A 17,963-nucleotide genomic window follows, 5' to 3' on the forward strand; every position below is an offset into this window, starting at 1 on the left:
AGATACAGTTGCAGTTCTCATTGGTTTAATTAGATATTTGTATTTGGCCCTTCCCTTTCCATTTCTCTTTAGTTGAGCTTTGTGAGACGACTCTTTTATAACTTAAAAAATTTTTAATTGAAATGTACTTGATTTAAAATGTTGTGTTAGTTTCAGGTTTACAGCAAAGTGATTCAGGTACATACATATATGCATATACAATATACATATACTTTTTCAGATTCTTTTACATTATAGGTATTACAAGATGTTGAATATAGTTCCCTGTGTTTTATCTATTTTATATAAAGTAGTGTGTATCTATTAATCACAAACTTCTAATTTATCTCTCCCCCCCACCCTTTGGTAACCATAAATTTGTTTTCTATGTCTGTGAGTCTGTTTCTGTGTTGTAAGTTGATTTGTATCATTCTTTTAGATTTCACATATAAGTGATAGCATATGATATTCATCTTTATCTGACTTCACTTAGTCTGATAATCTCTAGGTCCATCCATGTTGCTGCAAATGGCATTATTTCATTCTCTTTTGTGGCTGAGTAATATTCCATTGTGTGTGTGTGTGTGTGTGTGTGTACACACATATATATATCTCACATCTTTTTTATCCATTCATCTGTTGATGGACACTTAGGTTGCTTCCATGTCTTGGCTATTGTGAATAGTGCTGCAGTGAACATTGGGGTGCATGTATGTTTTCAGATTAGCATTTTTGTCTTTTCTGGATATATGCCCAGGAGTGGGATTGCTGAATCATAGGGTAACTCTATTTTTAGTTTTTTGAGGAACCTCCATACTGTTTTCCATAGTGGCTGCACCAACTTACATCCCCACTAACAGTGTAGGAGGGTTCCCTTTCCTCCACACCCTCTCCAGCATTTGTTATTTGTAGACTTTTTAATCATGGCCATTTTGACTGGTGTGAGGGGATACCTCATTGTAGTCTTGATTTGCATTTCTCTAATAATTAGTGATGTTGAGTATCTTTTCATGCGCCTATTGGCCATCTGTATATCTTCTTGGGAGAAATGTCTATTTAGTTCTGCCCATTTTTCGATTGGGTTATTTGGTTTTTTGTTGTTGAGTTGTATGAGCTGTTTGTATATTTGGGAAATTAAGCCCTTGTCAGTTGCATCATTTGCACATATTTTTTACCATTCCATAGGTTGTCTTAGGTTCATTTTGTTTATGGTTTCCTTTGCTGTGCAAAAGCTTGTAAGTTTGATTAGGTCCCGTTTGTTTATTTTTGCTTTTATTTCTCTTGCCTTGGGAGACTGACCTAAGAAAACCTTGGTATGATTTATGTCAGAGAATGTCTTCCCTGTGTTCTCTTCTAGGGGTTTTACGGTGTCAAGTACTATGTTTAAGTCTTTAAGTCATTTTAAGTTTACTTTTGTGTATGGCGAAAGAGTGTGTTCTAACTTCATTGATTTACATGAGGCTGTCCAACTTTCCCAACACCCCTTGCTGAAGAGACTGTCTTTTTCCCATTGTATATTCTTGCCTCCTTTGTCGAAGGTTAATTGACTGTAGGTGTGTGGGTTTATTCCTCGGCTCTCTATTCTATTCCATTGAGCCATATGTCTGTTTCTCTGCCAGTACCATGCTGTTTTGATGACTGTAGCTTTGTAGTATTGTCTGAAGTCTGGGAGGGTTAGGCCTCTTGCTTTGTTCTCTTTCCTCAGGATTGCTTTGGTAACTCTGGGTCTTTTATGATTCCATATAAATTTTAGGATTATTTGTTCTAGTTCTGTGAAAACTGTGAGATGACAGTTCTTTTGTTGCTTTGCGTGATGGACCCTGGTACACACATTGCTCTGATGGTTGCCCTGTTTCCAATGTGATCAAGTGACTAAACCCACGCCTTGGTGGTAGATAGGACTTCTCCAGGCAGGAGAGGTAGTCACAATGTCACGTCTCTCTCTGGAAGAGCCAGAAATTGAGAGAGTCTTGAGTAGGCTACGGAATGGGCATGTCTTCCTTTTGTGTCTCTTTTTTAGCTTAATGCTGTTTTGCGGAAGGTCTTTAGATTAACTCTCACCATGTGGAGGCAGGTGATCCTCACTCCAGCTGGGAAGTGCCACATCTAGACAAAGCTTTGGGGCTAGAGTATAGATCTCTCGAGTCCCTTGGTGACAAGACTTGGGGCCCGTGAGAGTGAGGTAAAATGGTTGAGGTTGGAAACCTGTATGCAAGTCAAACTATTTTTTTTTTTTTTTTTTTTTTTTGCTGTACGCGGGCCTCTCACTGTTGTAACCTCTCCCGTTGCGGAGGACAGGCTCCGGACGCACAGGCTCAGCGGCCATGGCTCACGGGCCCAGCCGCTCCATGGCATGTGGGATCTTCCCGGACCGGGGCACGAACCCGTATCCCCTGCATCGGCAGGCGGACTCTCAACCACTGCACCACCAGGGAGGCCCCAAACTATTTTTAATCTCTCCTGTGGTAGCTCTTTGCTTTGTTCTCCTTTAGTATTTTGCAAAGTCTTTCAAGATTTTCAGCTTTTCTTAGCTGGTCCAATGGGAACCAAGAGAAAATAGTTTCGATTAATCTTGGTGGCAACATTGACAGGCGAGATACCCAAAAGGTAGGTAAATTTCGAGGGCAAAGGAGTTGATTGGTTGACTACCTTCCCCACCTATAATAAATACCTCCTTTTAGAGACAGACTTTGGAGCATCTGCATTATACTGCATGGGGGTGGAGAAGATCCTTTTCTGACAAGATTCTTTACTGCCTTTCCCAGACACTCATCAACATATACCCTATCTTTTTATTGCAAAGCCTTGATCTCAAATAGCTGGCAACTAATGACTATGCTATTAACTGAAAGGAAATTTAAGGGTTTTTTCACTCAAAAGGATATATGCATTTTAATTGATAACCATTAAAGACTAGAGGCTATTTTGTGATTTAAGGGAGTTATTACTTAATGATGAAATTTCAGGTAGAGGGAGATCTACCAGGGACTGGGATCCGGCCAAACTGTACCACTATGCCTGTAGATTTTTATGCCAATATACATCTCTTTTAACCTGGCCCAATCTGGTTTTCTCATGTACTGTTCAGAATTAAAATTTAAGATGATTATTTTGTGGAAATGTTATCCATATATCCCAAGGTAAATCTATCAACTTAGAGTCTGAAAAAGATGGTAAACTCTATATTTATGGTAAGTGTCTATAAAAATATATTTATTTGTTAATGAGAAGCTAAGGTGAACTAGCCATAAGATATGCATGTGAATTAGTGTGCTGTCATGGTTGGTTAGTAATACTAAACTTGACTTATGAATGTGAAAATTACATATTCCTAAATCAACATAATAATTCTTTGTGAACTGCATGCTCCTAGAAGTTTTGAAATGGGTGTGATGTTTACTTATTTCTACATCACCTTATTTCAGAAAAGATTTAGAGGGCTAAAATGAGTAGATTATAAGTGTCCTTTAGAAGACTTATATAATCATTTAGCAATAAGTGAGATCTTTATTTTCTAATTTCATTGACATTTGACTTTTAGGTATTCAGAGGATGACTATCTTCAGATTATCACAAATATCCAGAGCTGTCCATGGAAGCGACAAGCGGAAGAACATGAGAAGTTTAGGTAAAAAGTTTCTTCATAAATAATATGAGATTAAAAAATGTTTTGTACATTTGCTTTGTCGCTGAAATAAGCAAAGCGTTGTTAAAAAGAAACGTAGAAGGGGCCAAGCGACCATCAGGAACTTTTCGTTCTGAGATCCTCTCATGAGACACAAGGCCCTGTATCCCCAGCTCTTAGATAGAAATTTGTAATTATGTTGCTGAAATTAATTACAGAAATCCCAACTTCAAAAAGAAAGTTTTTGTTGTACTCTTTATCATATTTTAGAGGATGTTGCTGCTTCTTTGTACCATTTGTATTTGACATTTATTTGTAAATAACATGTAGCAGTGTAAAGGAATTTTGGAAAATATAGAAAGAAAAAAAAATCACCTATAGTCCCAACACTCTAGAACATAAACTATGTTCCTTTCTGCATACTCCCTTCCCGTTTTTCTCATTAGCTTTTTAATCTCAGCACCATTCAGGAGCATGAGATGCTCCAGGTAATAACCCAGGGGGGCGCCGTCAACCTGACAAGACCAGGTTATCAATGGATGATTACAGAGCTGTCTTGTGCTTGAATACCTCGGAGCCCACCCAGACAGAAATAAATTGTGTCAAAACAGTACCCTGCGGGGGATGCCTGGATAGTTCTCTGGCACTGCTTCCTCCCATTATCTGCTCGTAGGGTGCAGCCAGGCCAGGTATCTCTTTGCCTGCCTGGGCTACCTTGCTCTGCTTTTCTTTGCCACATTCTGATTCTTTGCATCAACACAAGTTTTGTCTTGTGCCAGGTTATTACAATTCGGTAATATGTTTTTATCTTTACTGGTTCCTGTTTTCAAAATTTACATTAATCATCGACTCTTCTAAAGACCTTATTAAGGAGACTTGGCCTTCCCCTGAGATTCTCTAACCCTGCTCAGTTCTGTTTGCTGTGGGAAGCCAGCTCTTCTGCATGCAGGGTCCTTCAGTCAGTACATGCTGGAGTCATTGGACCAGCTGTCTTTGATTCTGGTGCCACTGGAGCTGGGTTGTGGGCAACTCCCATTGGGTAAGAGAGAAACTTCCTGATTGGGTTAAAGCTGAAAATGAACATCTTTCCTCCACTGGGTAGACACATGGCTGTCACGGCCTCCTGTAGGATTCCATTGTCTTTCCTAACTGGCAGTTTAGAGTGTGGGATTCCTGTGTAACTATTTCATCTGCAGGACATTTTATGCTAGATCGTCCACTATAGACTGAACTTGTCCCCTCAAAAGTCATAAGTTAAAAATCTAATCACCAACAGGATGGTATTCGAAGGTGGGGCCTTTGGGAGGTAGGCGGTAATTGGGTTATGAGGGTGGAGCCCTCATGAATGGGATTCACGACCTTATAAAAGAGACCACGTACTGCTGTCTTGCCTCTTCCGTCATGTGAGGACACAGCAAGAAGACAGCTGTCGAAGAACCCAGAAGTGGATTCTCACCAGACACCGAATCTGCCAGCACCTTGGTCTTAGACTCCCAGCCCCCAGAACTGTGAAAATAAATTGTTGTCTATAAGCCACCTGGTTTATAGCATTCTGTGATAGCAGCTCAGATGGACTTAGACACAATCCTACCAAAGACTAGATGTGAGAGATTCTCGTGACAGGAAGACCTGATAGAAAGTTGCAAGGGCAGTTGTAACCTAAGCAGTCACCGGGTCAATGAGTAGCAGAAGAGTCTGGTTTCGAGAGACCTTTCTACAAGTGAAGAGTAGGCAAAAAAAGAAAGAGAGAGCTATGGAGGTATTGAACTATTGAGGATCAATCCCAGATAATTAGCTGGAGAAGGACTAGATGAGTAATGACACCGACAATTGAAGTCAGGATAAAGGAGCTTCCACTTCTGGCGGTAAAGTTGATTCAGGGCAAACCTCCTGAGAATAATACAAACAAAACGAAGTATGTGAAACACTTCTTTTGAGGGCAATGGAGAGCTACCAAGGCAGGGGGAATTTCCAGGACTAAGATCCAGAAGAAGAGAGGAGCTGAAGGAGAAGAGACGCCTTTGGAGCTGCTTTCCCTCACAAGGAACTTGCTGGATGCAAAAGCAGAAGCATAGAGGAGAGGTAGAGACATAGAGCAGGGCTTCCAGCATACCCTAGAAGAGACCCGTTCTCTAAAAGACTGAAGCCCAATTGAAGTCATTTCCATCCTCCCTTGGATTTAGGTCTGCCCTTAGCCTAGATGCCTGATAAAAACAAAATAATCCTGGGGCATCATTTAATCCATGAGGGTCCCGAATAGAACAGAAAGGTAGACGAAGGGCAAACGTGCTTCCTCTGCTTGAGCTGGCACATTCATCTTCTCCTTGGCCATCAGCCTTTGGACTCCTACTGGGACTTACACCATTGGCTCCCTTGGTTCCCAGGCTTCGGGTTTGGACTAGAACTACACCACTGGTTTCCTGAGCCTCCAGCTTGCAGACTCTCTGTTGTGGGACTTCCCAGCCTCCGTAATCATGTGAGCCAGTCCCTCATAACAAACGTTCTTTCTGCATATCTAAATTTAAAAAAATAATCCTCTCTGGAAGAAGGTAACTCCTTCTGAGCCTTGAATGATCTCTGCAAGTTTTTATGCACAACGTCTAGCTCAGTTAAAAAGAGAATTCTTTTTAAAGGTTTTTTTCCTTCTTTCCCTCTTGTGTGTGTGTGTGTGTGTATGTGTGCACGTGCACACACTAAAAATCAGGAGTCTCTTTGAATCCAAAGCCGTCTGAAAGTCACTGGTGCAAATGATAATGGATAGATGCTGTATAGATGGCTGGTATGCGGATTGGCCATTTTTCCCTTAGAACCATCTCAGTATAAACAGTGCATCCATAACTGTGATGATTACCCCAAGGTAATCATCGGTCCCTTCAGGGCCAATTTAAGTAAACATCTGGGACCGTAACATTTATTGTTTGTTGTCTTTCAAGAGAACAGTCATGGTGACACTTATTTATTTACTTGAATATGTATTATATTGGTACATTCTTTTTATGGGCATATTTGTGAACTAAAGTATATAAACCCTCATCAGAAATCTGTGCAATTAAATCATAATAAACCATTCACTTTCCTCAGTTTTTACAGATATAGCTGGCCAAATCTGGGGAGTTTCTGGCTTATTTATAAAGCTGGAATTATAGAAATGTCCCCTATTATTATAGATGTCAAGTAACTAAATAGTGTTCTATTTCATTTTATTTATTTATAGCAATTTATACCAAATTGAAGAAAAGTGAAAGGTGGTAATATTCTTTTAGCAGGAATAACAAAAGTGACATTAAATTCTGAAAAATATGAGCAAGTGAATATATTCTAAATCCAGCTGTAGCCTCATTGTTGAAACTCCCAAAAGTTGACACCTAGGGGCTATTTGAAGATTATGGGACTTTGTGGTCACAGGATCTCAAAATCAGAGAGCTTTTAAAAGCTTTCCTTAGATAAATATGCTACTTGCTAGCATAGGGCATACATTTTATTTATCAATAAATATTTGTTTCGGGATTACTCTGTCAAAGCACAGTAGGCTTAACCTGTTATGCAGGCTTAGAGTAGAACCTCAAACACAAAGTAGAACCACAAACACAAACCTCAGGCACAAAATAGAACCTCAGTAAATATGTATTAAATAAATGGATGCATGAAAACCAACAAGGGAATGTAGGGTTTTCTTACTGATTTCAAAGAAATTGAAACAGTTTGGAGAGGCAAGAAATAAAAGTGTGAATATTTATGATTTAGTGTAAAAATGAGTGACGTGTACAAATACCGTAGTATATCAATGCTCGGTCTCTGTGGGGTGTAATTTCTTGAAACGTTTTGTGGAAAGAGTCAGGGCTTGAGCTGTAGCTCTGGGGACACGTGGAAAGAGAGGGAGAGACCAGGAGCGATGGGACCAGGAATAAACATGAGTAAGTTTCAAGACCAGCTTCACTGTTGCAGTGAACTTGTACTAGAGGGTGCTTGGGATGCAGGGGTTACTTACAGGTAGATGGGGTCGGCCTGATGATGCTCAGGACTCTGATTATCAGAGTAAAATCCTTCCACAGGCTTTCTGTAGATACCAGGAACCCAATAGGGATATTGCCAGCAAGGGAATTACATGATGAATCTATTATTTTAAGGAATGCATTCAGTCAGCAGAGTCTTAGGAGGCAGTGAATAAACTGAAGGAAACCAGAGCCATCAGGGGCTGGTGGTAGAAAGATGACTCCAATATGATGAAGATCTTAAACATCACTGGTAGGTATAGAAATAACAAGGAAAGGACACTTGGCTGTGAGCTCCTTGAGGACATGGTTTATTTTTTTTAATCTTTGTATCTCCTGTGACCATCACATAGATGGTACCCAATAAACAGCTGTAGTAAACATGACTGAAAAAGGGGCAGAACTTGGTTGCTTATTGATTCCTAGTTTTCTAATTGAAGGAGAAAGAAAAATAGAGTCAAAGACCCATGAGAAAATGTGGGTCTGGTCGATTGGGGTAATAGTGGTACTAGTGACAAGTAGACAGGTTTCAAGGGGAAATTGCTTTTGAGAAGATAAGCCTATTTGGGGCAGGCTGTGTTTGAGATGACTTTGGGACAACCAGATGCAGAAGATGTTTCCTTGGTCTGGGATAAACATGTAAGTGTTGAGAGAAAATGGGCTCTCCCAGAAAAGAAAGTTTAAAAGCTAGGTTATGTAAGAAATATGGCCTGGGAAAAGCCTATCTTCTCAGCAGTCTTATTTTTTTTTCAATTTAACAATGTTTGTCCTATTTTCATAGATTCTTAACCTTTTAGTCATTCAGTAATTTAATTGTGAGTCTGAGAACTTGTACCTGGGGTCTGAGTCCCTAACTTCCCTCAACCTTTACCTGGAAACATCTGAGATCTATATTGGTGGTTCCATGAAGCCCTTGAAATTGTATGTGACACTTTGCACATGTTTCTGGGAAAAAGATCCCTAACTTTCATCAGACTCTCAAGGAGCCCGGGAGCCCCAGAGTGGATAAAATATTTCTAAGAACTCTTCCAGACCTGAGGCTCTGTTTGCTTTGGGGTTTGATTGTTTGTTTCACCTTCCATGTTAAGCATGATTATCGTTAGGTTTAGGTGTGGCTATAGCTCAGATTTATCCATACTTGTAATTCTAAATTAATTAATTAAATTAATTCTAGACTTCAGTTATGAATTGTTATTTCTGTGAGATCCTAAAGAGGGATTTGAGTAAGAGCTGAAAATTTTCTACCACCTTTTTTCTCCCTTGGTGTATAATTTCATTTACATATAACTGTACAAAGTTAAGAATGTCAAGCTGTCTGCCTTCTGCTTTTAAAATCATTAATTAATTTTCCTATTACAATTATTTTCCCCAAGCACGAGTTGGTACACGTATACTAATTTGTGGAAAATCTAACCTGGATTTCAGTTTAAGAAATTATAGATGGTCCCCCATTTGCAATAGTTCGACTTAACAATTTTTTAATTTTATAATGGTGAAGAAATAATATGCATTCATTAGAGACTGTACTTCACATTTTGAATTTTGATCTTTTCTGTAGTGTCTGAGGACAGAGGGAACAAAAAGTGTCCACCGAACTGAGAAGGTATCTTGAGATTGAAGAATGAGGCAGGCAGCACCATATAATCGGTGGATCCGTTTATTATATGGTAACTTACATACAGGGTAGGATCAGGCAGACGTTGATCCAGAGCATATGCAGCTGTACCCTGCATCTCCGAGGGGCAGTTGGGACAATTTTATAGTTAACCTAGGGTATGGGGGTATGTGTTTGCAGACGGCAAGTGCATTCCTAGGTCAAGATTTATGATGGGGAGCTAGTCTCATGGGTGCCAGGAATATGTCCGCGAAGGTCTTTATCACTGTTTGGAGACTACCACAGCACAGAAACCACCTGGACCTAATGATGATTAAACAACATCTGTGAACTACAAAGCCCTTGACAACAAAGAAGAGATTTACCCCCAGTACAGTCCTAGGTAAGGTCATTGGAAGGACAGGAGGAACCGAACAGGCCTGGATGGCATCAGTATGCTAACAGCCATGCACCAGGATAGCGATACATACCTGATATTATTTCGTGATGCTGGGCAGCTCCCAGGCAGCCTGGTGGTCACGAGTGTGAATAACCCATGCACTGACAACCATTCTGGACCCAGACAACCATTCTGCTTTTCATCTTCAGTACAGCATTCAATAAATTGCAGGAGATATTCAGCACTTTATTATAAAAGAGGCTTTGTGATAGATGATTTTGCCCAGCTGTAGGCTGATCTAAGTCTTCTGAGCACGTGTAAGGTAGGCAAGGCTAAGCTGTGATGTTCAGTAGTTTAGGTGTATTAAATGCATTTTCGACTTAGGATATTTTACACTTCTGTTGAGTTTACTGGTGTAATCTCCTTGTAAGTGGAGGAAGGTCTGTATTGGTTTCCACACTGTCTCCCTGTCATGTTCAGAGGTGGGTAGGTAATCATTTGCTTGAGCAGGACACTTGGATATTTGAGAATAATGGTACCGAGTCCAAGCTTGTACTTCTCGCCATACAACAGGCCAGTAAATTGAGAGATGAGTTGTTGGAGCAAGGATGATCGCCTTTATCTGGAAAGCCAGCAGACTGAGAGGATGCTGGACTAGTGTCCCAAAGAACCATCTTGCCCAGGTTTGGACGCTAGTTCCTGTTATTGCTGCAAATATTTTCTGGTTCCTGCCAGACTCGGGAGGGGATGCGTTAATTCCTTTTTTCCTGCAGCCACTCACAGGTGGGCCTGGTCAGGATGTTTCCTGTGAGGGAAACAAAGGTATTTTAGCTTAAGCTGCAGGCATGCGAGGCAGGGTTCCTAGAGATGGACCATACTTTTACACCCCTTGAGTGATGCTCTAGCAAAAGCAATAGAGCAATAGAATACAAGGGTTGAAGTAAAAGAAACAGATCCAGTAGGGAATCAAATGTGCTCTTCCCTATTACAATAACATCGAAACACTTAAATTAAACGTGTTATGAAAAGCTCCCGACTCCTCTTCCTCATCTTCCTCTACTTTGCCCGTGAAAACTCTTTTGTGAAGCTCTGGAAACTTTTGGTAAGCAGGTTTTATCCCAGCAGAAGATCTTTTTTTTTTTTTTTTTTTTTTTTTTTTGCAGTACGCGGGCCTCTCACTGTTGTGGCCTCTCCCGTTGCAGAGCACAGGCTCCGGACGCACAGGCCCAGCAGCCATGGCTCAAGGGCCCAGCCGCTCCGCGGCATGTGGGATCTTCCCAGACCGGGGCATGAACCCGTGTCCCCTGCATTGGCAGGTAGACTGTCAACCACTGTGCCACCAGGGAAGCCCCTAGCAGAAGATCTTTGAGCTTCAATAATCAGTCTTAGATTCCCTCGGTAACTTGCATGGTTATTACTGCATTAGCTTTCATGAATTGTTTTCTAACTTAAAAGAACTGTGTTCATTTGTGTAACCAATTATAGAAAGCTAACCAGGTATACAAGCAACAGAGCTTAATTTTTATTTTACTTTCACTTTTTTTTTTCCAGAAATAGTCACACGATTATTTTGTTTTGGGTTTCTTTTGGAACCTCTACTACCATTGGATTTCTTGAGACATCCCTATGTTTCACAGACGTGAGTTTGAATACAAAAATGACTGAGCATTATCAGTATTTACTGAAAACATGGTGGCAGAAAATGGTGCTATTGTATAAAGGCACATGTTTATTTTAAGGCTCATGCAAATGAACTGCATTTCAAACTACTTGTAAAACAGGTATTTTTGTACCTGATTACTTTGTTACAGATAACTATTACATGGTAGTGGTTTTAATAAATCTCAAATTATCCCCTCAGGTTTGGTTCGATTAAAATTTCTTGAAAGTAACTTTGTCTTTCTTTGTGTTGGATATAAAAGAAAAGATTCCATTGCTGTCTTAGTAGATTCCTTGATATTTCTAAAATAACAGCCAGTGTGTTGCTTTCATTTTTATTTGAGCTCCTTGGACAAAATACAGTGTTAAACAAAAGAAACTTACAGACTACATATCACATACGTTAATTTTTTTACTATGTGACACTTACATGTTTGATGATTTAGCTATGTGAAAGGATATAAATTCTGCAAATAAATAGATGGATAAGTTACTCAGTATTTTTCAAGAAATCATAAAACTGAGCAACCAAACTTAGTTTGACCAACGAAGTTTTCAATTATTTTCTAAAATATGTCTCCAAAAGCAATAGCTATGGTTTGATTTTGGATAGCATGTGGTGAGCTTACTCCCTTTTTTTTTTTTTTTCATTCAGTCAGCACTTAACATTATTAAGTCCAGACATTTTGTCTTATAGCCTAGATTTCTTGGAGAAAAGCACAAGTCATCTCTATCAGGGGCTTCTTTTGATTATACAAAACCATGTTCATTTTTCTGAACCTCTGTTCTCTTCCTCCTCATACCCTTTAAATTGCTGCTTATGATTCATGCAGGGTGACTCTGATGACAGCTCAAAGCAATACATATTTTTTAAAAATTTAAGAATATGTTTGCACTTTGTGATAGGTGTTTTGGGTCAGTTGTCAGATTGAAAAAGCTTCTTTCCCTCGTTTCCTGTGCCTCGAGACCATTTTTCAGTGTTAATATTCTGTCATATCATTTTCTATTTGTCATGCCCTACGGCCTGCCTGTGCATGTAGAAAAGCAACAAAAAACACACCATGTCATTACACCTGCTGTATTTAATCATAGAAACTGGCTCTGTACATTTAGGGACTAGTTCCTGTCTTAGTCTTCAGAATCTAAACTTCGCCATAAAAATGCATCAAACCACATGGGATTCACTGATCTTCTAAATTTTATTTCAAAAACGTATCTCCCAAGTTGTACTCGGTATTAACCATATTGCTTTATGCTCCTAGGTCGGAGAAGTCTTCTTCTAGACCACCCTGCCTTTCGAGCCCCCTGCTCCTTGTTAGGTTGCTTGGGGTATCTTCACTGGTACATTACATTGCTTAAACACTGGTACATTACATTGTTTAAACACTGGTGCAGTGTCCCTGTATACATAGAGATCTCTCTCCAGTGTTTCAACATCATCTCCTTCACTTCTGAGTTAACATTTCAGTGGAGTTCCTGTCCTTTGCTTTGACAGTCATAGTCTTTCATATTTTATTTACCTTGGTTTACTTATATTCTACTCAAATAGATGAGCTGATCTTTCATAAACATCAAAATATCAGTGTACACATATAAGGGAAAAACTCAGTCATCTGAGGTGCGGATGGAATTTGGTCTTTATTCATTCTCTTCTGTAACCTGAAACTTGTGTGAATCCCATATTGAACAGGGGATCACATACCCTCTTGGATTTTCCTATGGCTGCCGGGTTATGAAGCAGAATTTTGAGTGGGTTGAGATAAAGCTAAAACTGTGAAGTGAGTGAAACTGTCCATTTATTGTACATTTCAAAACATATTGAACATCCAGCTCTGGGTCAGGTGCCTGGGCTTCCTTCCACCCCGCCTGTTTGATCTCTGTAAATTATCCCAGTTCCTTCCTCATTTCTCTCTTGCTTCTTAATGTGATGCCTCAGGGTCCGGAGACACAATGGGATGTCAAGTTTCCATGTTCCCAAATGTTTTCTCCCTCATCCTTCCTCAAAACTCCACTTTCTCTGTGCCAGACCACCCCTGCCATGGGACGTACTAATTCATGTTACGATGTGAATGATGAATGGGTGGCGTTTTTGAATGCCATGCCTTCCCATTCTGTATCTAGCTGGATTCGTTAAGGACAGTCACCAATGTCTGACTTTCTAATTCCAAATGTCTAGGCCGTTCTGCCTTCCTAATTTTGTGAGAGAGCCAAGAACTGGAAAGTAAGACTCTGTGTGATTAGTGTCATGAATTAACCTGAATCAGGGATGACTGTCAATTCTCCCATCCTATCTTTCAGTGTGATGCCAACCTGATAATCCCACAAACTAATAACAGATCCACTCTGGGTTGCTGGAATTTCTCCCAGTGGTCTGGGAGGCTAGTTCAATCTCACGGGTGGTTCTGTTTTAATTTAGGTATAGGCATATTGCTAAAAGAGGTAGTGTCTATTTGAAGCCCTTAATTCTTCTGATCTGTTGGGGCTGAAACAGAATGTTTTCATGCCTTTTGAATCCCTGTGAACCACTGGAATTCTTAGATCATTGTATTCTTTTTTCTTTTTCTTTTTTTGGCAGTATGCGAGCCTCTCACTGTTGTGGCCTCTCCCGTTGTGGAGCACAGGCTCAGCGACCATGGCTCACGGGCCCAGCCGCTCCGCGGCATGTGGGATCTTCCCGGACCGGGGCACGAACCCGTGTCCCTTGCATCGGCAGGTGGACTCTCAACCACTGCGCCAGCAGGGAAGCCCTAGATCATTGTATTCTTAAAGGCAGTCTATTTTTTGGACTTCCCTGGTGGTCCAGTGGTTGACTCCACGCTTCCAGTGCAGGGGGTGTGGGTTGGATCCCTGGTCGGGGAACTAAGATCCCACATGCCGCATGCAGCCAAGAAATAAAAAAGGAAAAAACAACAACAACAAAACCAATCTATGTTTTTAGTGTGAAACACATATTCATCGTGAGCCAGTTGATTCTAAAATCACGGTATTTTGACGTGCCATCTTGATTTGAGTTTTCATTTCACTTCTTACCCAAAGACCCTTCTCCACTGCATAACCGAACCCTGGAAAGAGTTGTCTATACTCACGCTGTCTTCCACCCACATCCTTAATGACAACATTTCACCTATGTCAGCAGTGACCCCGCATGCTAAATCCAAAAGGCATTTTCCCTTCCCGTTTTGTTTGAGCTCTCGCCTCTTACCAGGATCTGGAAATGATAAACCATTCCTCGCTCCTTGAAAGATTCTCACCCTGGGTTTCTGTGTTGCTCCATTTGTTCTTTTAGCTCCTTCCTCCTCATCCCCATATCAATCCATCCTCGAGTCCTGTTTGTATTTTAGAAACGTCTCTCTAGAATATGGGAATCTTTGCTGGTGCATAGGAGACACTCCATGACGGACTATGGTCGGGGGGACTCTGTTTGCTTCATCGCTGTTTCTCCTTTGGATTACTGCAGTGACCTTCACGATGGTCATCATCCATCATGCTGGTACCCTTCTCCTCCATTCTCTATACAATAGCTGGATGGCTTTTTCACAGAATTTTATTGGAGTATGGTTGATATACAATGTTGTGTTAGTTTTAGATGTACAGCAGAATGATTCAGTTATACATATATTCATTCTTTTTCAGATTCTTTACCCACATAGGTTATTACAGAATATTGAGGAGAGTTCTCTGTGCTATACAGTAGGTCCTTGTTGGTTATCTATTTTATATATAGTTGTGTGTATGTCAATCCCAAACTCCTAATTTATCGCTCCCCACCACCTTTCCCCTTTGGTAACTGTATGTTTGTTTTTGAAATCTGTGAGTCTGTTTTGTAAATAAGTTCATTTGTATCATTTTTTACAAATTAGATTCCACATGTGAATGATATCATATGGTATTTGTCTTTCTGACTTACTTCACTTAGTATGATAATCTCTCGGTCCATCCATGTGGCTGCAAATGGCATGATTTCGTTCTTTTTTATGGCCGAGTAGTATTCCATTGTACATATGTACCACGTCTTCTTTGGATGGGTTTTTTTTAATGGAAATTGGGTGATGATGGGTGGTCACAACTCACTTCCACCAAGCCTATCCCTGCCCCAACCTGTTTGGAATCCGCTGGGTGTTGTTGTTTTATTGAGGGGCCGTGGCGGGGGGGTGCATTCAAAACTGAGACTTAAACTCCCTTAAGGCCCTGTATTTCCTGGCCACTACCTACTTTTCCGGCCTCACCTCACACCACACTCCGCCTGGCTCTTTCTGCTCCATTGCGTTGGTCTTCTGTGTCATCAAATGTCTGATACTTGCTTCAGCCCCGGAGGCCTGACAGCTCTGTCCCTCCTGCCCCCCATGCCCCTGTTCATGGGCACCAGCCTTTCAGATCCCATGTCCATCATCTCTTGTTCAGGAAGGCCTTCCCTGAACACCCTGATGAAGTCATTGCTGCTGTCCTGTGATGAGATTCTCCTTCAGAACACTGATCACAAGTATGGATTGGAATTTTGTGTGTGGGATTAATTTATAGCCCTGGTTACCTGTGATCCATGTATTCTATAGAGTGCAAAATATTGATGGGAAAACATTTTCATCAGGAAGAACCAAGAATCTTTCTAGGTGGTTCTAAAATGAGTCAGGGCTCAGTATAGGAACCAGGAGTTGGAAAGGATACTCAGGTTTCTGGGCTCAGAGCATAGGCTCAGCTTCACATTGGCTTCATGTGTCTTATTTGATTGACCTTTTGTTTGTTTTCCATAGTCATTGATTTTATGTTATATTTCATCTCCCTGTGAATGCTGAGTTCCCACTAGGGACCATTTTACCTTGGACAAGAGGCACCTGGGCAGTTGGTTATTTATAGCATCGTTATCATTCTTATTAGGTGAAGTCACTTCTCCTGGCCAGTCTCTTTATCAGTTTGATAAAGATGAGTAATACCTTCTTTCATGAGTTTTTATGAATTTTCAATACATAGAATGTTCAGTACAGAGTCTGTTATATGTTAAAGTCTCAATACTTGATCACTATTATTATTCTCAGTTTAATATCATTTTCCTAGCTTACAATGAGTATTTTACTAAAACTAGTAGGTTGCGGTCTTCCTGTGCATCATCTGCAGTAAAAAAGGACTTACCTTCATAGGAACTGTCTGTGGCTTGTCCCTCCCTTTCAAGATGGCCAGTCAAATCGTGCTTGGCAACACGCTTCAGAGGTCCAACAAGGAATGACTTTGAGTTGCCTGAAAATTAACCAGCCTAATTCTAGGCAGTGCACAGAGTTCTGCATCCCGTTCTTTCCCCAGATTACATAGCCCCTCAATGGGGACAAAACCCTAACCGTAACCCTAACCCTAATCCTACCCTGGCAAGTTCAGGGTAGGATGCCTTATCTATTGGGCAAAGCCTGAGGGCAGAGATGAAAAGTCAGGATGTGGAGGGAAACCAAAGGCCAAAAGCAAGAAAATAAGTGCCCAGGTCCCGGAGGCCAGGCAGAAACAGAAGCTGAGCTTGGGGCTGTAGCCAAAAAAGCAGAAGATGGTGAATTCCTCAGTGAGTCATGGGGGCTGACCTGGAAGAGTGCCTGAGAGGTGAGCAGCTGTGGTGGCTGCTGGGAGCACTTGCGGCCTATTTGTCCACGTGAGTCAGGCTCAGAAATGGTCATGATCAGAACCGGCCTCCTACCTGCCCCTCCATCTGTGCAGGACGGCGACTCCCATCCTTAGCACAGAAGGAGCCCTTTGCCAGACACATGCATCGCTTGTCACTGAAGCACACGATTAGGACTTGGTTTGGTCAGTTTAAAGGTCATGAAATAATGGGACCTTTTATAAAAGAAAGTAGTGTCAACACAAAATATACGGGGAACAGTTTCCTGAGGAAATGCTTCACAGACCAGCACGCTGGTGCAATTACACGTGAGATCGATTCAACCTTGTAATGATAAAACTCTGTCTTCGTAGGGTTCAGACTGTTACTTCAGGATCTTAAATACACTGCCAGACGGTGTCTGCAAAAAAAAAAAAAGAAAAGTTTCTTACTCCTTTTTTTCCCCCCTCCAAAATATCTAACTAAATAGAAGTAGAAACGAGTGACTTCTTTGCATTTTCTTCACACATTGAGTAATAATGACTCTGACCTGGAGGGTTTTTTTGTTTTTTCTTTTTTGGTCTGCAAAGTAAAATATATTCCAAAATCTTAACATTCATCTTAACAGCTGATTCTGTATTTTTAGAACTTGTGTTTTCCACACTTATATAATTGGCTGTTGACTTTAATGGAACAATTTTTGAAAGTCAGGAGCCAGTCCCGCGATGGGGCCCTGGGAGAGACTTGGGCAAGTTCATTTGGTCATAGCTTTGTGCTCATTCAGAGCGGCCTCTGGACCAGCCAGACGACTGAGTCTCTCTCCTGTTTTCCGAGGCTTCGCAACCCTCCTTCTTCACAATCTAACTTCTCATTCCACTGCTGCCTGCCGTGTGGTCTCATTTTCTCCTTATGAGACCTGGGATGAGTGAAAACGACGACAGGTTACTACAGTACCGCAGGATGCAAAGGCCATGCCCCCATCTTGCTTTTGTTGAAGCTGCTGCCTGTGTCGGGGAAGGCATCACCCCCTCCCAGTGGCCCCAACCGGAAACCTGTGTTTTACCCCTGACATCCCTTCAGTGCCCATTTGCCGTTCATCACCAAACGTTCACGGTTTCACATCCTAAGCATGTCGCGAA

The 17,963-nt window shown here is 41.1% G+C and overlaps 1 protein-coding gene across 1 annotated transcript in view; it reads left to right on the forward strand.

Annotated features, from left to right (window-relative positions):
• The window catches only part of ST8SIA6 (ST8 alpha-N-acetyl-neuraminide alpha-2,8-sialyltransferase 6), a gene marked incomplete at both ends in the record, with an annotated part of 125,475 nt that overhangs the window by 86,467 nt on the left and 21,045 nt on the right, over positions 1-17,963 (forward strand). The window contains one exon of the mRNA XM_082617064.1: positions 3,521-3,607. Coding sequence (XP_082473190.1) covers positions 3,521-3,607 — 87 coding nt within the window. The remainder of the gene's footprint in view (positions 1-3,520; positions 3,608-17,963) is intronic.

Source organism: Mesoplodon mirus, assembly GCF_964341445.2.
Source record: "Mesoplodon mirus genome assembly, chromosome: 4".
Classification (NCBI taxonomy): Eukaryota; Metazoa; Chordata; class Mammalia; order Artiodactyla; family Ziphiidae; genus Mesoplodon; species Mesoplodon mirus.